Below are 26,998 nucleotides of genomic sequence, written 5' to 3'. Positions count from 1 at the left end.
AAAAATTACTCGGATAACATTTTAAAAATTTATTTTATGCTGTATTTTGTATAAACAAAAACCTTCGAACAATTTTAAATTAGTGCATAAAATAGATCCGCAATCTAATTGAATTCAATTCAATTCGAAAAGATTCTAATCGAATATTAATATTCAAATATATTGGTAATATATGTATATAATTTTAATTTTTAGGTATAAATTTGAAAATTATTTCTTCTTTAAAATAATATACAGTGAAATTACATACATATACACATATATACTTTATTCATATATGATCAAATTTGCATAATAATGATATTAAATTAGTTTTAACTTAGTTTTATTATATGTATATGTAACTTAACAAATGTGTTAATTCAATATCGTTACTATTCCAAACGTAAGCGCAAGTTGAGCGAAGTAATTATCCTGGCAAGTACGCCGCCCGACGTTGATACGCAACTGAACTGAGAATTATTCGTGTAATCTACATCATCGTAATATTCCGCAAACTGGAATCGATTATTTGCCACGTTGAACTTCCATTAACTCCAGCCGACTGTGTTTATGTATCTGACAGTTGTAACGCGAGTGCAATTAGATGCACATTGAAGCAGCTGTAATTTTCTGGGTTTCTCCGTTTCGCTAAAATTATCTTACTTTGCGCGAGATGGAAAGTGAATTGAAAACTAAAATAAAACGTACAATATTTAACATTACATTATTATCGCGTTTGCTGTATCTACTCTCTTGCCTTAAATCGTTGTGGGTAAAAATAATTTTAAATTTTGTAGAAATTTTTGTTTGTTAGCGATCATCTTTTCTCATAAAAGACAGATGCCAATTTATTCGATTATCCCAAAGCAATAACGAATTAATATTAAATTTAAGTGTTTGCATGTTATAAACTTTTAAGAGACGTAAAATCGTTTCTTATTCCCTACAAAACACCTTCGTACACTATCGATCTAGAGCGTAAACATTATGTAGGATACAGTAGAAAACGAGAGATAGATACGCCGTCAGGTTACAAAGAAACTAATCTCCAATACAGCGTAATGTAAAACTGATGGCCTCCTTTCGAAGTGAAAGAAAAAACGACCTGTCGGAATACGGTCAGCGCATCTTTTGCATCACAAACGGAGATCTCTCAATGAACTTTGGCTGAACCTCATCTAAATCTCGTAAAAGATTTTCAGTAAGACAAAAGGGCTTCAAATATGACTTGCACAATTTTAAGATAAAATTTAAAACCTCGTTAAGATAAATTCTTCAAGTTCTCATGTGAAAAATCTTTCCAACAATTTTTAATATATCTGTCACTTTTTGCTTTTTAAGGAAATAATTTTTAATTTTATATATGAATTTTTATATATGAAATAAATTTTAGATACGTCATTCTAGATAGATACAAATAATAAGATGTATTTAATCTTCAGTTTTATATTTTTAGAAAGACGAAATTACTTTATGATTAAAAATAGGAAGCAGGAGGATAGTGAAACGCAATTTTTTTTTTATTATGTCGATATCAAAAAGACGCCGTGAAAATTTCTTAGCCTTCCCTCGTCTCGACATCATATTCGAAACGTCAACGACACCCGCGTGGTATGGCACCGATAGTACTCTAGCAACACGAATAGGGCTGCGAAAACTTTCTCGAAGCTGAACACGCTCGGGGTTATTTATATAGCTGAGAAATTTTTCATATTCGTGTCACAAATCATCCAATTAATAATTTTCTTTAATATATATATCAATTAATAATATAATTTTATTATCTTTTGATATCTCTTGATAATATATTTGACAATATTTAATGAAATACATACAATACAATTCTCTCTACTGTTGTACTAAAACTGAATATGAATGATTTTGATGAATATTCAAGTCAAAAGTTGTTAAATTAAGGAAATTAATTAAATTTTAGAATCAATATAATCCTAAAATGCTGCAAATGCGACAACCATTTCCGCATGCATCTGAATTTGCAATTATTATAAATAAACTCGTCGTCAATCATTAATATTACGCTTTAATTAATTGCACCATAACGTTGGCTGTACGTATAAATTATCGGTATTATAATATTATTCATGTCGAGCTTTGTATAATCCGATGTAATCCGATGGCGCCCGTTTCACAGAGTTAGTAATGTTGTAACATGTCGATGCGAAAGTTGGTCGTTTCCCGTGGAACCGACGTTTTTACCTTGAATGTCCTTTTTATCACTCGGCAAAGCCGAGCTACGCGTCTTCTTCAAATTCGACACATCCATTTTGCCGCACGTGTGATAAAATCGAGACGCGCTTCTATGACTCGGGATGACAGCTCGGCAAGAATGCGCCCGGTCATCGTGATGTGATATAAAATCCGAGCCGGCAACCATGACGGGGAAAATCCACCAGGTTGAAAAGTGGACAGTCGTGGTATGTGACTTATCGATCGAATATCGCCGAGGTGCAGCTTCGTCGTTTTTCACGGTGCTCCTTTATGCAGATGATGCATCGATGCGTCTTGCAAATCGCGAAGGGATGCTCGCCGTTAAAAACTACTATTTATCAAAAAAACATAAAAAGAATGGTGATTGAATGCTGCGAATTTAAAATATGAGAATGTTTTATACAAAAGATGTGAACTGCGAACGCTGTAAAATATTGCACAAAGCCTGGTCTTCGAAATGGGTAAATATTGAATTCATCCTGCAATTATAAATTTATGAAATAAACTATATTTTCGTATGAATATCCACAAATGAATACGAACGTTTTCTCGTCAGGCGTGACGATTATAAAATCGCTCGTAAGTAATCGGTCGTATTTTATCAATTATCGATGCTTTTAATCGAACGCCGCTGCAACAGCAATAACGCCGTTATCGGTGGCTCACCATCAATTTTTTTCAACTTAATCACGCACCTTTTATTACATCGCGATATGGCTTTATCGAGCAGTTCGACGCAACACGTGTAAACTCGTGTAAACGAGCGCCCGACGATTAAAACTGTCTCTCACCGATTTATTTCTCCCTCACGCCGCCGTTTTATATTTGTGTATCGCCGCGTTCTGTAAAATTCCCGCTCGCTCTTCGTGGCACAAAATCTCCGGCACATCACGATGAATTTATACAAGCGCGAGAGCGCGATCGACCTAGCGTATTCAATTATTCTTGTTTCGAAACCTTCAAATTCCCTGGAGCGTTCCTATTTTTAATGTTTGCATTTTTTATTGATATTTTGAAGGTTCCTCTCTGCGTCACACATTTATCGCAAAATCGCTTTCTGTTACAGAAGCGCGAGCCAGAATAATCGGTCTGCCAGATATCTACGTGAAGACCGGAAGTCTTTTGACGTTGACATGTTTAATGTCGCAAGGTCCTCACGATCTGGGGACGGTGGCCTGGTTTCGGGGCAGTCAGGCGGTAGTGACGTCACCGCGATCAGAAAATGACATCGAGGCGGAACCACGCATAACCGTTGAGACGGAATGGAGCGATGCCCTCACATCGAGGTATGAATGAATAAATAAATCGCTTATTTACTCTCTAAAAGTGAATCAGTGAAAATATCATTAATTTAAATAGTAAAATAAGATTTCATTGAGAATCAGTGAGTATTTTACTGATCTTCAATGGAAACGCTTATTTTTTGTTATTTTATCTTATATCTCACTGATTATGGTCAGTTAAAGTAAAATTCACTGTAAAATCAGTAAATTTCACTAATTTCAGTAATTGCTAGTTCGTTCATTTATCACTATGATCGCTATCTCTCTCGTATTTAAGTTTTAGTCATAAGAATTAAATAAAGTTTGCAAAGAGCGACAGATAAAATTAGAAATGTTACTTCGATTTAATTTCTGATACAATCTGAATAGATACTTCAGATATTAAATCAATTTTATAAATCGGACAAGTAAATGTCTAGTGACTTAATAAAAAGTATTCGTTCGTTATCTATTTAAAATAACAAGTTCAATATGCATGTAATATAAATAAAATAAAATTTTTAATTTTATATGAAATAGATAGAGAGATAAATCGTAGTTTAATATTACTAATTGAAACAGTCAATATTATTAAATAATTCTTTCAATAAAATATCATTGATTTACAATGCTGTACTTATAACTGCTGTGACAATTTACTGTTTTTCAGTGATACACTGATTCACTTTTAGAGAGTATATCTAAATCATTCTTTACTTAATAACTTATTCATTGCCAGCTTTAATACATACGAGATATAATTTGTCAATATAACGAGATAATCGATTCTTTCCATAATATATAATAATATGTCAAATAATAATATGTCAAACAAGTGTTCATGTGTACGATAGTTTCTCTCGCGAGATATAAAGAGAGAAAAGAGTGTATATTTTGTAAATAACTAATTTTTTTAAATATCAGAAACTCAGTTTACGCGAAATTTGTTTGCGCGCCATGAACGAAGTGGACAAAAAAGCTCGTCACGCTTGTCGCACATCCAGAGTCATCATTTCCGCACGGGGCAAACTCTCATAAACGTGCACGCTCGCATGTGATATTGTTATACGAAGTGCTATTTAATTTTTTACACCGGCTCCAGTCGGGCGCAAGAGTACGTCGACTAAATAAAAAATGAAAATTTGCGCGCGCGCGCCATATATTTGCGGCGCTTACATTTTAACGCAGTTTAAATATTTCAATTTTTGTCGCAACATTCCCGCAGCGCATTTTAAAAACCGGTTCCTATGTACAATGCGACTGAGTGCGTGTCATCCTAAACGACATGCACACCGCAGTTTTGTAAAATTGTTCGTTCGAGGACTTGGTGTGCTAACAAGTTTATATGCGACAGTGAAATAAATTCGAATAATTAAAGAATGTCACATAAAGTATTAAAGGATGTTAATCCCATTCAGTTACTCTTTTTCTTTTCTGCGATCTGATTACAAATATTCGGAAATTTTTTAGCCCTATTCTTTTTAGCCCTTATTCGTTCAAGAATGCCTTCTCTCACCCTCTTCTCCCCAAAGGTTCCGTCGTTGAATCGTCCATCGCGTGTACAATATTTCATCGCACACGGTGTACCGTATCTTTTTCGAGCCGCCGCCAGCGAAATAAATAAATGGCCCTCCGCTTATCCCCTCTCGCATCCAGAGGAAATAATGAGAAATAATGGCGCTGGGTGGCTGTCCTGCCGGTCCTACACGTCGTCCTGGCTCTTTGAAAAACTGATCCTATGCTCAAATTAATTTATTTCGCGATACCCGTGGCTCTACGGGACCGCCTTAAAAATGCACAATATGCACGCGTGTTCAGGTAACAGCAGTGACAAAATATTTATTCCGCTATTATTAATGCTCGAAAATGTAAAAATGATCATTTATTTTCGATATCTAGATGCGGATATTGCTATCTTAAATTTACTTAAACATATAAATACATTTTTTATATAATTTCAAGATATTAAATATGAGTATCATCCATTATATGAGATAACAGATGTGTACTAGAGGAAATATAATATTTAGAAAAAAATTGCAATATAATCTCGAAATGTAAATCTTCAAAAATATTTCCAAAAATATACAAAATGATCTATCGATAATTAAAGGTACTCTCTAAAAGTGAATTAGTGTATTTTGACTGAAAAACAGTAAATAGTCACTGATTACAGCAGTTATAAGTACAGTACTGTAAATCAGTGATATTTTATTGAAAGAATTTGTAAACAATTTTGACTGTTTCAATCAGTAATATTAAACTACAATTCATGTCTCTATCTATTTCATATAAAATTAAAAATTTTATTTTATTTACATGCATATATTGAACTTGTTATTTTAAATAGAAACGAACGAATAATTTTCATCAAGTCGTCAGACATTTATTTGTGCGATTTATAAAATCGATTTAATATCTGAAGTCTCTCTATTGAGATTGTATCAGAAATTAAATCGAAGTAATATTTCTAATTTTATCTGTCGCTCTTTGCAAACTTTATATAATTCTTATGACTAAAAAACTTAAATACGAGAGAGATAGTGATCATAGTGATAAATGAACGAACAATTACTAATTTTACAATTAGTGAAATTTACTGATTTTACAGTGAATTTTACTTTAACTGACTATAATCAGTGAGATATAAGATAAAATAACAAAAAATAAGTGTTTCCACTGAAGATCAGTAAAATACTCACTGATTCTCAATGAAATCTTATTTTACTGTTAAATTAGCGATATTTTCACTGATTCACTTTTAGAGAGTACATATAAATATTCAAAATCGCTGATACACTTATTTATTTGCCTCATCTTTATTTGAAAAAAAAAAAAATTATTCGAGTGGGGAATCAGACGAATCTCAAGGGCTAGGACGCCGTGGCGTCGCGCGCGTATGACGTCTGATTATTCTAATTGTTCGGGGCAACGTCGAGACAAACAGGGCCCTTTGTCACGTGGCCCGCGCACCGTGAAGACGCGTCGGACATGCCCCGCATTTCGGAGCTGACTGTTTAGCCGGGCCGCTTATACGTGTCGGGCCAAATATTGCGCCGTCGCCGCCGTTGTGTCTGTCGCGCGTCCGTTTTTGGACGTGATTGACGATTGTCACGACGACGCCCGCGTTACACATCGCGCCGACAAATTTACGAGGACGCGGCCCAAGAAGCGAATTAATTGCCGCGCAGCTGCCTGGCCTGCGACTTCCGTCGCGCGCACGTCCGCTCTCAGTAAATCTGACAGAACTGTCTGAAAGTAACGCGGTTACAGTCGAAATATTCCCATGGAGATGTCACATGGTCGTCAGTAAATTTTCATGCGACCATATATTCATTCACAATAGGCGTATAATCAGCGTCGAAATGGCCGAGAAAATCTTCCTCTTCAATGATCTCTAATTTATTAAAATAAACGTAGAATATTTAACGAAAAATACATATATTTTTTATTTAAAATTGATACATTTTATTAAAACTATCATCATCATCTTTGAATTATATTTAAAAAATATTATATAAGAATTATTGAAAAAAATCGATCATACATTCTAACGCTAATTATGCCTGTCTCCAATCTAAACATTATCTCATGAAAAAACGTTTTTGTAATCATTGGAGTTAATTTCTTTTTTATGTAAATTTAAAAAAAAACTCAAAAGTTCTAGAAGAATAAAATTTCGACATTATAATTCAATTTTTTCCTCCAAAAGTAACACGAGAAATTTATCTAGTAAGCATTATATTATCTGCAGTAATATTGCCATTCATGGTATATTTTAGGATCTAAACATAATACATTATTTTCATTTATAAAAAGATGGAGATATTCAAATTTCACGTTAAATGTGAGAGTTAATTTACGAGGTCGATTTTCACGTCTGAGAGTTCGGCGCGCATAAATCGCCCAAGCTTTCGATAATGCGCAACCGGATATCGTTTTATTCCATCACATCGAGATTACCTTCCCTTCCGCCCTTAGACCAAGGTGGTGTGTTCGTTGTCGAGAAGCTTAGTCTCCAGCGCCGCTATATATTTTCATTATCCCGGGACTCCATCGGGTTTGCCGTTGCTATAACCCGTCGCGCCGGCATCGCAATAATTATTTCGCGAAACATTTGGTTCACGCGAATGCGGTAACCGCATATGCGGGACAACGTTACGTAACCTTAAGCGGCCATTATTGGTCCCACGAGTGCGATGCATTACGACGTTACACGACGAAGCTAACTACTGAAATACGGCAAGTAAATGAGTAATCGATAATCTATTGGGAGCAGCGCAACTTCTTCGCGTGACGTTATGTATCGTGTAATGGATGCTCCTATTGTGCGTCCACTAATCTATATACAAGTCCGGCAAAAAACCATGTATCTACCTATCTTAGCGCTTCTTATCTGGAAACAACATTACAATTACAGGCGAGCAAACATTGAAGATATAGTAATGAAAATAATTTACCGAAACGCGGTAAAAGTAGATACTATCTCGTAATCGATAAACTGGTGGAGATTAATTAAAACTTTTTATGAGAAACTTTTATCTTTCTCTCTTCCAGGAAAGGATGCTGAGAAAGACGCGTTAAAGTAAATTTTTGCTACACTTCTTTCGTACTAATGTTTGGATTGAAAGTTTGGCAAAGATAACTATTGAATTCAAATTCACCTGATGTGAAAATGTTAGGGAACTTTCGAATGGCTTTTTTATTTGTTTAACAGTATCGCGGAAAAATCCGCTCTTGATGCGAATCATTCAGAACGTGTTCAAACTACTTTTGCACAGCTAGCTTCCCGTGAAATTGACCAATCGCGGATTAACTTTTACGCAATCAACTTTATCTCCCGCGGTTTATTAATGTGTTTTCACGTCGAATAGGGATTTTTTTCCCTATGTGTATCGCGTTTGAAACCAATTTAACGCCCATATTTGAGGACTTGTGCTTTTACCGTACCTGCAAAAACTTTCGGATACGCGATATGCCCCGAGAATTCGAGCCCATGTTCCGATTTCTATACCTATCAGTCCGATCAAATCGATTTACTGCAGTTCATAACGGTAACGAGTGTCGAGCAAATAGAATTGGAAAACCAACAGGAAAAAAGAAACACTCCACTCCCTGTTCCTCGATTATTACAGTCGAATGAGTTGGTTGAAGTTTGGTTGGTCGCTCGGATGTAAACTTCGAGCGAGAAAAAGAGCTACTATTATTATCATGTTATAGTTGTGAAAGCTCAGATCATGAGATTTGGACATTTATGACAAGGAAGCAAATAGACGTAAGACGATGAAATTAAAAATCTGTATCTTTTCATTTTACTATAATCATCAAATAAATAAAAAAACTAGATATATTTCAATACAATTTTATAATAATATTGTTTGTCAGTAAATATATTTATCAATAAAAGTTGCTGGCAATCAAAAATCTTATAAATTTTTTTGAATGAATATCTTTATATGTATCATATAGTTTAAGTCAATGTCCTTTGCAATTTTATTTTTGGAATACACAATTTCTGTATGTATTTTTTATTATTGCACATTTTGTGTATCATTCATGTATGATCGCCAATTATAATAGAAATACCTTCAAATCGTATTAGGAATTGCGTAATTGCATGTTGCGTAATTTGTATTTCACGGATATCTTCGACAAAAGTATGCACGATGCATTACGCAGAAAGCAGGACGGGTAATTGGATCGCTACCGTTAGTAACGTCGTTGGATAATTATCACTGAAATAACGATACTTTATTGTTAGTTGCATCATTAGTTATTTTATATGATCCTGTACTTTATACTGTTCTGACGAAACTATATCCCATTAACGTGTATGACACGAGAACGATTTTGCGAGACGCATATACGCGATAACGATCTCGTTGTAAATTATGAGTGCCTTTGAAAATTCCACAGAAGTATGAAATTTTTTTCATGATATATGCTAATTACAAAATAAAAAAGTGTAATAATTTAGAGCGTCATATATAAAAGTTTTTCTGGCTGTCTGCATTCAATTCTGTGGACAGATATATTTTATCGAACTCGTACATTGAGATATTCATATCCGCGTTAATTTTATTTATCATGCTTCACATTTATTACTTATTAGAAATTATATTTTTATATTTTTATAAATCTTCACACGAGAAATATATTTTTTTTTCTATAACTTATGTGAGAGGAAGGAGAAAACTTTTTATAAAGCGAACTTCAAAGGGTTACTTTCATTTGGCATCTTTAACGATCGAGTAGCAATTTTCTGTATATTTGTCTTCTTGATATAAATATATCTTGATATTAATATTTTTTTTTTTATTTAAACTTTATTTCACATTTTTTTATTAAGCCCACTTGCAGTATGTGAATAAACTGTTCAATATAAAAAAAATTATTTTTCGCTAGACACACTAAAAAATATACAAGATTAATTTACAAGATTAATTATCATGTATGAAAATGAGAGAGAAGGAAAGAAAGAGATATGTATCATAGAACACAAATACTTATTATTTAAATATTATATTTTTTCTTTGAAAACAATATTTGTATTTAATCGAAATAGCGCGATTTTTATTTTAATCCCGAAAATTTCAAATCTTGCAATATATCGCATTTACCATAATCAACTTAAATTAACACACACCTTATAATTGCAAAAATCTGATATGTACAATGCAATTTACATGTATGACGTACACAATTTAACGATAAATTATTACCTTTTGTGTGCGGCAGATTGAGGATCACGTATTTGAAACCCGGTGACTCCGGAAACTACAGTTGCGTTCCTACCGTGGCGGAGAGAGCAAGTGTCAACGTGCACGTGATCAATGGTAAGTCCGTCAGAAATGCCATAACTGATTCACGCGACAAGATAATCCCTATACATACGTCGATCATTTATTCCGGGGAGATTGCTACAATATATACCTGGTCTTTATTTATCACGGTGCATTAACCCTTTCACGCATGGAATATCTCTTTGCTGACGATTTAATCTTCTCGCACGCGTGCTCGCAGGAAATTAAAATTAAAGCGATACTCCTGCCCGGAAAATTCAAAGTAAATTTTAATTCGCGATCGCTGTTATTCGTATAATGTCACCATTTATCAATTTGACTCAATAATAAATTGGTTCAGTAATAAATCTTTATTTTATAGATTCGAAAATAAGTTATATTTTGTTTCTTTTTTTATACTATTTTCTTTTCGTATCAAATTAATAGAAATTACGAAAGAAACTAAGGAAAAGTAATTTAAAAATTTTTAAGATATTTGAATTATATCATTTAACAATATAACGTAAGTCTTATGTAATTTTATCATGTATTTGTGAATTTATCAGCGATAATTACGTGCAATTATATTGCAAAAAAAAAGCGAAGATTTTATTTCATTCTGGAAAAGCAGATTTAAACATTTATAGACGATGCGTGAATCACGAGGCACATTGTCGGCTTTATTGTCTGGCATAGCTGGTGTGTTTTTCGCTAGAGTTTTCCTGCTTTACTGATCGTCTGATAACGTATAGAAATAGTTCGATATCGCCAACGGCGCCACGTTTTCTGCCCGGATCCACGAAAAAGCGTAATATCCAGTGGGAAAAAGATTCGCAAAGATGAAAGGTAGAACGTGCAGGCCGCTTGAAAGACGCAGAGTATACTCTGGTGACCCCGTAAGTGATCGAACTCGAATTACAGTCGACCACAAGAAAAGTCTAACCGCGTATTCTCGGTTTTCATTTAATTCCAATGGCCAGGAAAATAACAATTAATCATAGTTACCAGCATGATATTTGATCCTATTGAACTATTTTTTATAGTTTTTTAATAACTTTGGATTTTTTTCAATTTAATTCAATTTAAACGCACTTATGTAAAGATTTATATAAATTTTTACGTAACATTAAATTTATAATTAAATAAATGCATAAATATAATCAAATAAATATTGCATTTTTTGGTTATATTTATAATGCTATCATATACTCTTGCCTATGTTAACATTTCAAATTCATTTTCCTATAATTAATTTTTGTCGAATATGCCAGATAATTAAATATTATTGAAAAGGATTTTTGAAAAATCATTCGACATGTCTTTCAGGAGTTTTCAAATCGATGTGTAGCTTATTAATAAAAAAAATGAACAAGAGATTGTGATAAAGTAGGCCCTAGCAATTTATAGGGAGCTGGGCGGATATCAATTCTATTCTTGATGTGCTACTTTACCGCTGACCATTATCTTTCTTTTGTTATATCGGCTTTAGCGAAACATAATTCAATTCTGCCCCGAGATTCGATCTATCCAGCTTCCCTCTTTTTAACGATGGTACGATTTCATCCACAGTACTCCTGAAGAAAACTACTCTCCAGTCGTAGGGCACGTATCGTTATTTTGTGTCCTTTATTGTAAATTTCAAGAAGAACGCAATTGTCATTTTTGATGCTACATAAAACGCAGTTTCATCAGCTGCATTTAAAACAAATAATAATAATTAAATAACGACAAAAGCAATCAATCTCACTGATATGTTTAAAATTTTATTGTGCCAAATGACTTACGCACGTTTCCTCTTAATGATAATTAGCATCATAAACAACATGAAATATTAACCAGGAAATTAATTATAATAATCAAGCGATATGCATATATTATATAATATATCATATTAATGAGATCGCATAATATAATAGAGAATATAAAATGTATAACGCTATACGTATACATTAAAAGTTTATATGTTCTTTTCAAGAATTATGTTTAAAAAATTGCGAAATTGTAATCCAATTACTAAATGAGTCATAAAGATATTATACGGCTAATCTCATATATTCTGTTTCGAATGCATCGCACGGTTATACAATCGGAAATTTACGGCATCGCCGACTCGTTAAATAAGCGTATTTCAACGGGCATAACTCGAAATGACCAAAACAATGTAACGCACGTGTTTTACATTACTACAACCGTAATTAATACACCGACATCTTTGTTGCGCGCGCGCGCGCGCCCACAATCCCAGAGATGTAGTATAATAAACCGTTTTATTGCCTAAAGGCTACTACAAGATCTGTAATTTGCGAAATTCAAAATGGAATTTTATTTATACATTTTACATCTCATGTAATGCAGAAAACATTTGAATACGTAAAATGCATATAAATTAAAATATATTTCAGGATATATGTACAGGTACATTAACTATATTTAGATCATTCAACGCATAAAATTGTAAATAAATTTCTATCTTGAATTTTATTGTAAATTATAGATCGATTAAAGACCGCTTAGCATCATAATTATCATTTAATTTTTATAATTTTCTAAACAATTAATTAATTTCTTTATGACTCATATGATTGATCAAACTTTTATAAAGATTTTCAAAATAACCAATATTGAAATAATAAAACAAAATATTATTTTATCAATTTATGTAACTTATACTTGATTGCAAAAGCTCAACAATGATCCTCTTTTTTAGTAATTTTCAACTAATTTCAAATAATTTAATCATATGCTATTAAAGAAATAAGATATTTATATTGCTTTACAATTAGATATAAATTTTATAGAATTTTTTACAGCTACATTGACGTACTTTTGCGAGCTTCCGGTTGAGAATCACTGTTCTATGCGATATAGCGCGCATACAATTTTCCATACATTTTGTGTGGCGCTAGATGAGCTCTTAGATGCACGTGTGCATTTTATCAGAATCCGATTACTTGCGCAAAAAAAGAAAATAATAGCCCCCTTTTTGTATTTCGCTTGTCTGCAGTTGAACGTGAATTATATGTACTCGTTAAATCTCCCATTTGCACCTTTATTCGCAGGATGAAAATTTTTATTATGCGATTTTTATTGCGCATCGCATATTTTATGCGAGCATAATAGCGTTTGCTGATTTCAATTGATTCCTGCTAAAATTTTATTCCCTTACTTTTAATCTCAGCTATGAGTAAATTTTAAGTATACTTAAAGAGTTTATAATTGGAATTGAATAAAATAATATTTTATTCTTTTATTTGTTATTTAATGTATATTATTTTAAAGATATTTATATATTTGAAAATTATATATTATAAAAATTATATGTATAAAAAAATTAACCATTTAAAGAACGATATAAAAAATTGCATTTTGTCTTCACATACAATTATATGCAAGATATAATAGATATTTTTTGTGTTTCCATACTTCATAGATTTACAAGAAAATATTGCGTTTATTAAATAAAAAACTTTAATTTGCAATTGAAAATTCATTGTTTCACGAACGAGATATGCAACTATTTGAATCCTTATTTAAAATTTCGCAATTTCGCTACCTATGAATATAACTTTGCGAGAGGGAGTTTTTCTGAAAATATTATTTTTTTTATTATTTTTTTCCGGTTATATATCGCACGAATTTATGCGAAATATGTTCCGCGTTTAATGATTTTTACGTAAAAATGCCAACCGCTCCGGATATTAGCATGAAATATCAATTATATGTAAATTAACGAATATGTCACACCCGCGTAGAATAATTCGCAAATATGTTCGAACGGTTATAAGATGCGCTCAGAATGCAAACGTGCCAAATTTGCTAACATAATAAGTGATTAGATGCGTAATAAGAGGAAAATCGCGTGCGATTATTAATATCGCTTTTTTTCATCGGATGTGATTAATTTTTTCGACAAAAGCGGTTATCATAAATACAATCGTCATCATTGAAAATGCCAATTCTATTCACTATACAGATTCAAGACAAATAATTTCTTTTAAATATACAAATAAGACAAACGATAATTTGATTAACTTTATTTTTTTTAATGTGTTAAAATGAATAGTTAAAATGATAGTATATCTCTTATTAATATTTATTATATAGAAATCTTACAAAATAATGCGCATATATTTGTGTGTATGTGATACTACGTATAAAATATGCATGTAAATTTCGACTCGGTCGTAATAAGCTTGTTTTGTAAATTGGCAAACGGTAATGGAACTTTCTGATGTACGTGATAATACAGCGAAATAATGATATCGATCCTCCAATCGCACGATCGTCCAATCGATTTTTGGCGTGCTTGATAATTTTCCATCGACACGAAAGTTAATTAGTTCAGGCAGAGTCGATTGAAACGGCTCCCGTTATGGCGCAAAATTCTTTAATTACTCGCGCGAGCGAGGTCGACAGATTAGCGGATCAGCAGATTCTCGTATATTCGTGCGTTTCGTGATTACAAGTACGGTCCTCGATCGAAGATTGCCATCGATCCATCGGACGAGCACAATAGTTGCACGCCAAGCTATCGAACGGACCGTTTAATGCATCGCTCGTTTCGTTTCGTATAATTATCGATCATTTCGATCGCGTCAAATGCATAATATTTTAACGATACGCACGCGGACGAAAAGTATGCAAATAAATTCGATTTGCGTGAGAATGAAAAATTAATGCATCATCGATTCGAGTTTTGCTGCAGTGGAACTGAGTCTTCCTTGCGAAAACGATGCGATAATTATAGATCGTCGAAAAATATCATTATTTTTCAACAAGTATGTAATGCGTGGGAGGGATTGCTAATAAACATGAAAACTCCATTTACAATATTTACAATATAATTGTTAATTATATTACATGCATCTAGAAACATTTTTTGTGTTTAACTCGAGTGCTTGTTGACGACAAAATGAAAAACGCTTTGTGATGTTTGACAAATCAAAAAAATAAAATAAAAAAATAAAAGTAGGATGATATCATTTTTTGATGGAATAGCGTAGGCATAATTTCCTTCTCTCCCCTCGTGATATACGTGATATAATTGAATGGAGTTTCGAGTATGCCACGTGCACAGCGTCACGTGAACCGTATCCGTCGCGTTAACTCCCGTAAATTTAGATTAATCCGGATTATATGGACTCACGCGTCCAACACACGCTCCCGGGTCCTCTTCGATCGACAAACTTATCGCGAATACACTGCGAGTGCGATTGACTGTTTTCGAACTAGCGCACAATAATCGGCTAATTGCGTTCGTTAACATTAATCGAAAATAGATACGACGGAAATGCTCTTGATGAGAGATTTACTTATCTAACTTTTCATAAAAATTTTTTTATGAAAATTTAGAAAACTCGAGATAATCAGAAGGAAAATGAAGCAAATACCGATAGCGAATGAAAGTGCGAAACTTTTATAAGGAAATAAATTAAAAGTTTTTCTCTCTCGCCAATTACATGAGAGTTACACGTAATTTAAATACTTTGAGTTGAAAGGAAAAGCTTGCTTAAAAATTGGAAAATTTTTATCATTTATTTTTAAAAAGATTTCACACTTTTACTTGTATAATTGGTTCATATAGCTGCGTGCTTCATCCTTTTCTGCCAAGGGTTCTCGGTTAGAATTACTTATTACGAGTGCCACAAGCATTGTAGCATATCAAAATCGCATATAATAGGTAAATGACTCCACCACTAATTGCAAATGTTGTTGCTATCTGCTGCAGTTTGAGAACTCTTGGCTCGCAACTGCCACTAAGTATATACGTATACCATCGAATCGAGACTGTAATAGGTTTTCCACAATTCGCTTGCGCCTCATGTAACAAACGCCACAATGGGCCATGTACGGACATAATACAACCCCGCAGAGCAGCCGCATCTTGAATAATAATGACTTTTGTAATTGGAACTTGAAGTCTGACACCACTGAACAAATAAATGCAACCGCGCCAGTGATACCCATTTCCAGTTCAGCTTCATCGTATATCAAAATACAGAAATTCGAATCCAATTGAGATTATAGGGGTGCATTTTCGCGTCAAACAATTGCCATAGAGGAAAAAATGTTGAAAGTGAGCAAGATAATTCAAACCATTAATATCTCTTTTCTTATCAATAATTGAAAATGTGTTCTGATAATTGACACTTTAGATATCTCAATTTTACGACATCTTGATTTCTAGATGTCTAATTTCCTTTTTTTTACAAATTTTTGAGTTATTTAATAATGAAAGAATATAAAAAAATATGGCATAACGTTCATCCGTGCATTTTCACTAAGAAAAAGGCCGTTTGATCGGGAAACTTGCGATTGAAAAAAACTCGAGAATATCCTTTATACAGTCTGTTGACACGTGATTTGATGAATTAATGCTATATGTACTGATATCCGCGTTGCGGATTCACGCATTCGGATCTACCGTGACGTTCAAACGATAGTACAATCTGTCGCGTATTATATATATCCGATAACACGTCAGTGACGATAAACTGAAGTCCGGACCGCAAACGACTGTATCAAAGTCGCGCGGCAACGCCAGACAGTTGTCACCCGTCGTTGTTCGTACGCATTTAACATTGCGAAATCACTGATACAATCATTACATCCAGCTATTTGCACGTGCGAACGATTATGCTGTGACAATGCGACAAGCGTATCCTCGCGATAATCCCGCGTAATTATCGCGTACAAGTTTCATGGATAGCGGATTATCAGCGTTTTAAATAAAGTAAATTGAAAATCAGAGAAATCAAGATAAAAATAATGGCAGAAAATGTGTAAAAAAATTTTTATCGAGATTTTTAATCGACATGATACTAAAAGAATATTTTTTATAATTTTGTATAAAATGCGTTCGCATTATGTATAAAAGGATTGATCAATAGTTCGAGAAATGTCTTGATTCTCTCGCGCCCACAATTATTTCGATAAAATAAAATTATGATACATTCTCTTTTTATAAACCTTTTTTAATTGATATAAATATAATCAATATTAAAAACTTTTTTAATAATTTTATCTGATTATTAATTTCGATATGAAAAATATCGCTTCATTTAATCAACTCTTTCAAATTATATACCTCAATTAATACTAATCAGCTTATTGCTCTGTACAACAATAGCCATTTTCCACGACCTCGTATTGAATAGCCGTCCCTCGTGCGATCACGTGCTTGTTTCTAAACAAGCTTTTAATAACCCTTTAGAAACCTCTTGTATGGTGGAGCGGCTCACCAAACAAGTCAGTGGAGAGAGAGAGAATACTCGCTAATTTCTCCGGCTAATTAGTTTATCGTGCGGTCTTCCTGTTTTAGGTTTCGTCGTAATTTACTGCACGTCCGTATCGCTGGCGTCTTTCGCGCGTCACGCTTCCTGCGCCGCGTATGTAAATGTGGGGGAGTCAACGCCACCAGAACCGGGGCTCGGACTGGAGCTAATGGGATTTCGCGTTACGCGAGAAAGCGGTCACTTGATGATTCATGCTGATGATCATTTACCGACGAATATTATTTTTTTTCCTTTTACCTTTTCCTGCTTCTTTTCCCTCGACTGTTTAACGTCTGTCCACTTCTGTTACGGAGATTGTACCCAGACTCGATAATTAGATTGCGTAACAAACGAGCGTTACTCGTAGCTCCCTCAGGAGCAAATATAATTAACAATAGAGACACAACGGTGTTATCTTCTTCTTGAATCCATTTCCCGGTAATTTTATCTCGAGGCAAAGATTCTGGGATATATATGAGTAACGTATTGTGGAAAATTAAAGGAAAATTAATTTGCGCAGACATCGTTATGAATCTACGTCTCCCAAGCTTATAATTATTTTTTTTTTTATATATATATTTTATATATATTTCTGTTATATCTTTCTGTGTTTTTTCTCTTTTATCTTTTTTTTTCCCTTTTTCCCGTTTGAAAATCGACGGGAGCAGGATACATTCTATGACCAGGAAATTAATTTTTAATATTGAACGTTACAGTTATTATGCGATGTGCGACAAGGTAATAGCAGTGTCTTAAACGCAATAATTATTTCCCACTCCAGTCAATACTACGTATTATACCCTTCTCGAACTCATTCAAGGTCCGATAGTTTCATTCTGACAATCGTACGCCAATCCATGAGATTTCTATTTCAGAGGCGTACGAAAATTTTCAGCCATTACGGACGGAAATTATAGCTATTATAATAATGACGCGTTTAATGAGAGAACAAAGGGGGGGAAATCGCGCATTTGCAGCGAAAGAGAGAATCGAGACGGGAGAGAAAAATCATCTTCGACGAAAGAGCGAGTTATATCTTAATTATTTCAAACTGCTCCGAGACTGCGAGACTGTATCCAACGATTATTTCGTCGGATAGATATACACGGAAACGTGTTTTTATTCGACATTATGCGCACTCGCTCCTCTCGCGAAAAAAGTTTTAATCGAGACGCCAGAGTCGCGCGCGAAAATCTGCATCTCTTTTTCCTTCATCCGCCGCGCTCCTCTTTCGCGTAATTTTTATTACTTCCCTCGGCCAACGCGACACCCATTTATCTCGCTTTCTTGATTTATTTTTCTACGTTAAAGCAGATTAATCGTATGCCGCGTAGACGGGCTGGCTTACTGCGAAATGTAAAAAGCGTGCTCGGTGCCCGCGCATTTTGCCTCGCAGGATTAACCGCGGGGGCGTGCGCGAGATCGCGCAGGATAATCGCAGATAACGGTGGCGTGTTATACGCGGTATCGCGCAAAGTATTACCAGCGATATCGCGAAGCGAAATCGCCGACACGTTATAAAAGACACACACGCAACTCGCATGTATAAGATGAAAATGGATAAAAGTCAACGGAATGTAGCGCAGAGCGCGTTCTTTATATTCAAACTTCTCCTTCCTCCTTCCTAGAAGACGAGCGTATTTCGCGAAGCACGTATACGTTTACAAGGACAACCAAATGACGTAAGATCGTCGATTCGTCTTGCGATTTTATACGTTGTATATGTTGGAATTTTATTCAACCTCCGTTGCCATCATCATGCTCTTTCAGTTACGTCTCGGAGAAAAGCACCTGGCGAAAAGCGACTGCTCGATGGATTTCTTGTATGATGAATCGTCGCGAAGATCGGAGCAGAAATCGCATGGAATGAGTGTACCCTGTTTTCTTTCGATCGCATCTCCAGCGTAAAATCGAATATTAATTATTGGCGGGATCTCTCTTTCCCCATCTTCGAGTCGACGTGCCTAATCAGTCACTCAGATATTCACCAGGCGAGTGCCACCGCAGCATCTCTGCCGTGCATCGCAGTCATCGTCACCGCCGCCACTTCCGCCCTCCTTTTCTCCCCCGGATGTACTCGAGTCTCTCTAACTCATATCCGCGAGGCACTTCGCCAGGCAATTCCTGCTGATTTTGCATACCGCATCTCGCTAGTGCATCGGTGCACTATGTGTCGTGACCGCCGCGAGCCAGCGTTAACCTCTTGTTAAGTATGTATTACGAGGGTTACCGAGCTTCTTGTAACTGTCTAGGGTTTAACTTGGAGCGAATAGAGAAGGGTATCTTTCACACACATATACCTCCTCTCTTTTTTTTATAAAAGTTAAATTTTAAAAGATCTAAAAACTGATGAAGGAATTTGAGAAATATACCAGATACCTGTATATTAACTATTCGTGAAGGACCATAAACTTTTTTAATCTTTTATTTAAGATTATAGAGAGTAACAGCTTTTTATCTGATATTCTCTATTAAGGTGCGAAGAGTGTGCAAGCCTGCGATTTATGTTTACGACCGTATTCAATAAACTGTAATAGCTTATTGGGTAACTATCGTAACTCGCGGATCAGTTTCCACGGTAAAGGAGGGCGAATCTAAAAGATAAAACGCGAATACATTTACGATGGACGTGGACTTTTCGTGGTATTTCAATGGTAATGCATACAGAGTATCGAAATGCGTCTCGAAATCCCGAAGCTACTTGTAATTCGAGGCGTTGTATACATCTAGCTTTTGGGTATCCGATATTCTCCAAGTACTCGAAATACTTCCGATATCAGAAACGCCTCGAGGCTTTCGCATCAGTTGAAACTCACCGGTCTGACGTATCGTTGCGGTCAGTCAACAAAATATATTCATGCGGAATATATTGCTTACTTCCCCCCCCCCCCCCCGCATGCGTCGCAATACGTAAAATATTGTTTGCTGTCTTCCTTTTAGCGGTTGCTGACGCGACTGATAAAAATTCGGACATTTCAACAACGCAGAAAATATATTCATGTCGATAATAATAATAAAAATATATATTTTTTATTTATTAATATATTTAATTAATTTATTTTATTTTTTTATTTATTTTTTATAAATATATTTATGGATTATAAATTTGATAAAGATCATCTCATATATTTTGTCCATATTTTGTGAAGCATAAAAGAGTGAAAAAAAATTGATTTATATTTATTTATTAATTAAATATCTTTCTTTCTTCAGGTAATTTAAAATATACATAAAACCTGGTAGACTCAGCGACATTTAAGCGCTTGGAACATCTTACCACGCTACTGAAAAAATGTGCGAACGATTAAAAAATACATCATTCTGCAAAATCGAATCACACACGTACAGATAAGCGTTCTAGTGCATTAAACTCTTGTACATTCTTTAATCGCGAAGCCGCGAAATAAAGATCTTTATGAATATTCGCTCGCAGGAACAAAGAGGGACGCGGAGAGATAGTGGAATGTGTAAATGGAATAAAATTTTCATTTTATTACCGAGTCGAGTTCTGTGCAACGCGCCACAGTTACAAAGAAACCGCGCGACGAAATTTGTCCGGGAATGTATGCGCGCCTCAAAAAGCGCGGCACTCACTTAAGCAAATTACCTTTCGTTTAATTAAAGCCTTATCCCGCAGCTAAGGTATAACGCCGCTGCCGGACACGCCACCTAACATATTCCGCACGGTACGAGATGTTTTCGCACAAACTTCAAGAAGCCAGGCATAACCAGGACGGCGTAATAACATTTTTCAGAAATCTCGTAAAATAATTCTTGGCTGAAATTAATTATACTTTCAACGTGTAATGCGACTAGATTGCAGCGCGGTTCTTTCGTATCTGCTTAGCTTTCGTCGCTTTTTCGCGAGAGAGGGTTAAAGAGAATTTTAATCAAAACCGAAATTACTTAATTCTTCATATTTATACAACGCTAATTTTACATTGAGATAAGTAATTATTATACTGTCGCCGTGCTATTTTCATTCAAAGGAATACGCCACTTTTGAAGTATATTCAGAATAAAAGATGGTTATTTTTATTTAAACTTCGTCATTTTCTAATAAAAGTACATTTGTCTATAAAATTATGACCGCAATTTTAACTTGTTAACTTTACAATTACATATTGTGCAACTGAAAGTCTGTTTTTATCCAAAAAAAAACATGTCTTTATTAAATTATAATATTTATCTGTCAAAGTTCTAATTTCGTTTGTAAACACACGTAGGTTATTATTAAATAGGGAAGATAATATTATACATTGCATTTTCATATTGTATAATTTGATGATGCAATTGATATTATTATTACTATTATTTATATTGTTTATTATATATGTTTATCGTTATTAATTAATATTTTAAAATTGCTAACATAAATGTAGATATTGAATCAATACACATTTTTATTTGAATCAGATTAGAAATCAAAATTTTACATTAGATGATATTTGTCGATATTATTACTGAAGAAAAATGCAAGGTAAAAATAATAAAGATTTTTCACACAATATAAAATACTGATAAATATTTTGCTGACGTAGAATATTATTGCAGATCATATCGAATCGAATGAAATTCGCAAGTGCAAAATAAAATATGATTATATACTATTTATTGTCGCGCAAAATATGTATCCGCAACGTTCGTCAGACGAGACGGAATAGATGCAATTTTGCAAATCTTTTTCGATCAAAAATTCAGTCACTTTATATCGTTCAGGCGCGGACTGTGCAGTTGAATTCGAATGCGATCGAAAAAAAAAAAGGGAAGAAAGGGTTCGCATGTGATCGCTTGCAAACATATTCAACACCTGATGGTTTCGCAATCCTCGTGGACGAACGATCGCACTCTGGACAAGCTTTGCCATCTGTTACGGATGCAACGCGAGCTGCCGGATGGAGAAAGCCCGCCGCGGTTTCGATCCCTCCTCCGAGCGGTTCATTCGATGCGCGAAATTGCGCCGTCGCGCACGAAACGGTTTGCGATGATTTTATTACACGGCACTAAAATCCAACAGATTACCTTTACAGAGTTACCGATCGAAACCGGGGTCCTTTACAACGCGAGCAGCGAATCCAGCCCTGAAAGCGCGACGCTCTAGTTGCGACATTAATTTCTCGCGATATCGAAGAAACTAGTCCATCAATGCCAAATCCAGTTTTTACTATTTGAAAGTCAAATTGAAAAAGCTCCTTCTATTTTCTTTTAAGTGTACGTGAAAAAAAATTAATCATAATTAAAAGAAAATAAAAGAATCATAAAAGAAAAAAAAGTAAAATAAAAGTAAAATAAAAGAATCATAATTAATCAAAAGATTATAATTTAGAAAGAAAAAATAATAAATCTTTTTATTAGTCGTGGAACAATCCAAACAATGTGGATAAGTGTAAGTATATAATTAGGTTTCGCGAAAGCGTATAGGATTATTTTAACTCTCAAAGTGCATCAAAGGATTAATTTTGCCATAGTACTCGTGAACTCGTATATTTAGTTAATCCGAGGAAAGACTGTTCGCTTCACAAAAGGCGTTGATTCGCGCCGCGAAAGTAATTTTGAGATTTGTCTCAGAAATTACACAGCAAAAGAGGAAGGATTCGACGACGATGATTCGCTAAAATGATTGGGATAAATTTAGCGAAAAATTGCGAACAGCTGTTATGGAGTGGTCGCGACGAAGGAAACTTGCTTCGAAAACTTCGCCTTTCACTAATTTCGTGGATGATCCTGACGGAGCTGAACTCGACGCACGGTGGAAACTTTTTCCACCGAAAAGTCGATCTTGTAGCTACCGTTAATCAAACTGAGAGGAATGTGAAATTCTTCGGTTCCGGGAGTCGGCTGAGATAAAGAAACATGTCAAGTTATATCGCGCGATATAACTCTAAAGAAAAATTTAATTTCTGGAAAAGTCGAAATATTAAATACGTAAACATTAAAAAAATCAAATATAATAGATTACAAGCGCACAAATATGCAAACCAATGAGAATTAATTCACATCAGGAAGAACCTATAATATATGTAAGAGATTTCAATTATATAAACTGAGATCTATCTAAAAAAATTCAAAGAAATCAGATCGCGTTAATTTCTCTTCGTTTCTCGAATTCTCCAGGTGAGCTTATATCAAAATGCATTATTGATGCAGTGAATGGAAATCCCCACGTACATAGCCGCCCGCATAATTGGTCCAGATGTAGAATAGATGCCCTAGCAAAAGAGGCGGACGGCAACGGAGGGAAGTAAAGGACGAAATTTCCCGTTAGAACGACGCGGAATGAAAACGAGTAAGTTCTCATAATACAATCGAGATTCAAGGGATCGAACCCTCTCATCACGAAGTTATCTGTGGATGTGGATGACTCGCAGGATTTCTCTTCAAGAGACATCTTTCTTTCTCTCTCGATCGCTCTCTCTACGTGCTCGCCTCGTCTACTCTTGTCTACTGATTTGATTTCGATATCTCGCTGTTGAGCCCTCTGTCCCCTGTCGGGAGTTTGCCCGCGTAGGCGTTTCCAGGTGTTTGTTTTCTACGAGAGAAAAAGAAATGACGGCGAAATCGCTACACCCTTTGTGTCTCGTCCCGTAGATTACAGAAACGAAATTACACGCCGACTTGCTTCATCGATATAATCTAATACTTCAATTTTGTGAAGTGTCTCTGTCGTAATACACTTCCGTCGTTAAAGTACATTAGGTTGTTAGTAGTTTGATGCAATAATATCTTATATTTTATTGATACCCCTTAGATTTTATTGATATTTTTTATTATATTTTTGTTATTTCGTTTATTGCATTCAAAATAATTACTATTATCTAGCTTTTTTAGAAATAAATATTCTCGTATTTTATAAAAATTCTCCACAGGATATGTGTATTGTTAGAAATGTTAGTTACTTGCTTTCTTTTCTCCTTAATTAAAAGTTGCCGAATGTTTGTAATTAATTAATATTGAAATTATCGTATTCTTTACATTGACTTTCTACATCTTTCTAACCGGAAAACAGAAAATTAATTAAATTTTTCTGTTTACATAATAGAAACAATTCATAATTTTACGTAACCCGTTGATATATTGTGCTTATACAATCTTGAAATAAATCGATAGATATCTTAAAAAGTTAATATATGTAAGAGAAGAAAAATATTTATGTTCTAGAAATTTTATGCATTTTTAGAATCTATATTTTGTACGTACTACGTGAAAAAGTTTCAGCTGTAAGCTTTCTCAGACCGCGATGAGCGCCTTGTGTGTGGTTGGATCTCTTTAATGTTATCGCGACTCTTTCCATTTCTTCTTCTTTTTCACTTTTCCATTAAGAAAGTTCCAAGATTTAATTCTTTGCTTTCCCGAAAAAAGTCCAGCGGAAAGAGATCGACGCGGGAATGGTGGGGAGGAAAGTTCGTCCCTTCATTTTCTTTGCGGAAGCTTTATTTAAATCTCCAGCGTAACTTCGCTAATTTCTCCCGACCGTCGCTCAATAGTAGCCTGTTTACTTGGTCTTGCTTCCGATATCCTGCCGATTTCCCAGGAGCATCCGACACTGACGTACGCGATCGTTCTCTAAAAACCACCGCCGCGTAAAAAAAAAAAAAAAGAATCGATCGGAAAGTTTTCCGCCGAATCACAGATCCCAGCAATCGGCATTGAAAACTTTTAGTTAAGCTGATTACATATACAAGGTGATTCGTCACTACCGAAAACTACTTTAGAAGCGGATTTCTCGGTGAATTCGTAATCGATGTTTCGATTCCAGATTTTTTTGTTCCTTTTCTCTTTCTCGATTTTACGTTGTTTTCCACTAAATAAAAGATATTATTGATGATAAAGCAATTTGAATAAAATTTTAAGCCTTACGACTTACTTTACAACTAGACGTATATTGAACGTTCAACGTTATGTAATTGTAAATTAGTATCATACTTGTTCCACACGAATCACTTTCTGCGACAGCACGCACGTGACGGTTCGTCGCCTGAAAGCTTTCATTTATCTTCAGGCATTTGGCGACGTAGACACGCCACTAAAATGCCTTATCAGGAAGAAACTCGGGAAGTTACCCCAGCTAAATGTTACGTAACTCTTACATACAATTAATTCTCATACGCGTATCTTTGAATAAATTTTTAGCACACGTTATCAAATACCTCAAGGCGACAAATACAGCTGAGAAATTTATTATTTCCTTGATAATATCCGGAGTGAAATTCATATAATAGACCCAAGAACTCTTGAACTTCGCGGAGTTACTCAATATGCTACCGGGGAACAAAGGATTAATACCCCAATTGTGATCTGCATTTTACATCGGTACTGTAAGCATCTGGCGTTTGTATCGATCGAACGACGCCTCGAAAATTATCTGGCGTTATTTCGGCGCCGGGGAGATTTCGACGGGTTATCGATTTCCCTCGTAGAATTTTACGCGGTAGCGGAGGGTAGCTGCTAAGCAAAATAGAGCGAACGCTGATACGCAACAAAACTACATGCCAACACTGCTCGTTGCTACTCGCGACCAAGCCAAGATCCTCTTGATTTATGGGATACTTGCAGCAAGTCAAGATCGCCTTGATTTATGGAACATTTCAACAGTGGTCGCGCGCGCGTGCGCGCGTCGACGTTTACACGCGTCTTGGACTTGAAGTCGGTTATCGAGTAATAAAACACATTTCTGTTATGAAATTTCGCAAAATATATTGCATCGCGCATGTATTTATTTTTGAACTATATATATATGTCGGAACGCGAACACATAAATTCGATAGTATATGTTTTTATTCTTCTTGATAAACGATGCGTACGAAAGTCATCTTTGAATTTGCGAGAAGGTGGATGTATCAAAAATCAAAAAAGAAAAATATTGAGAAAAATTTGATATTTTCACAAGGAAAAAATAAATTATGAGACATATATTTTTAATATCGGATCATAATGAAAAGTTTTCAGCGCTTTTTGTGTCCAGAAAGTGAAAAATTTTTATGTTAAAAGATACGAAAAATACTGAAAAGTTTTTCTACCGCAGTGGGGAATAATATGATATATAATATTACGTACAACCCTTTAACAAGTGCTTTCTGTACTATTATGTACTAAAATTTTGAATAAAATTTATCTCGTACAAAAATCTTGTAAAATCCCATGCGAACAGATATTCCAGAAATATTCAGATACGTGAGAGAGGATACGTACAATTTCACGTTCACTATCACAATTTCCCGTCACATAACAAAGCCAATCATATGACTACGATCAGCACATGATGGTTTAGCAATTACGAACATTTCTATGAAAAATATACTCTCTCCATTGTCATCAACCGTCAATTGTTGGCAGCAGTCGAGAATAAATACAGGCATATTCAGCTTTATTTTACTACTTTGCAACATAAATATAAACGCGCAGAATGGATGATACAACATATTAAATCTCGAGGCATATAAACAGTGGGATTTATGCTCCAGGTTTCCCG

General features: G+C 34.7%; 1 protein-coding gene across 1 annotated transcript in view; it reads left to right on the top strand.

The window, feature by feature from the left end:
• Positions 1-26,998, top strand: part of Dpr1 (defective proboscis extension response 1) — a 306,096-nt gene that overhangs the window by 263,217 nt on the left and 15,881 nt on the right. The window contains exons 4-5 of the mRNA XM_083105252.1: positions 3,278-3,497; positions 10,212-10,309. Of these exons, the coding sequence (XP_082961378.1) occupies positions 3,278-3,497; positions 10,212-10,309 (318 nt within the window). The remainder of the gene's footprint in view (positions 1-3,277; positions 3,498-10,211; positions 10,310-26,998) is intronic.

This window comes from Camponotus vicinus, unplaced genomic scaffold, assembly GCF_025532165.1.
Source record: "Camponotus vicinus isolate PSW18456_S1 unplaced genomic scaffold, iyCamVici1.0 SCAF_7, whole genome shotgun sequence".
Classification (NCBI taxonomy): domain Eukaryota; kingdom Metazoa; phylum Arthropoda; class Insecta; order Hymenoptera; family Formicidae; genus Camponotus; species Camponotus vicinus.
The sequence above is the reverse complement of the archived record's forward strand: the minus strand, read 5'-3'. Positions and strand labels throughout refer to the sequence as shown.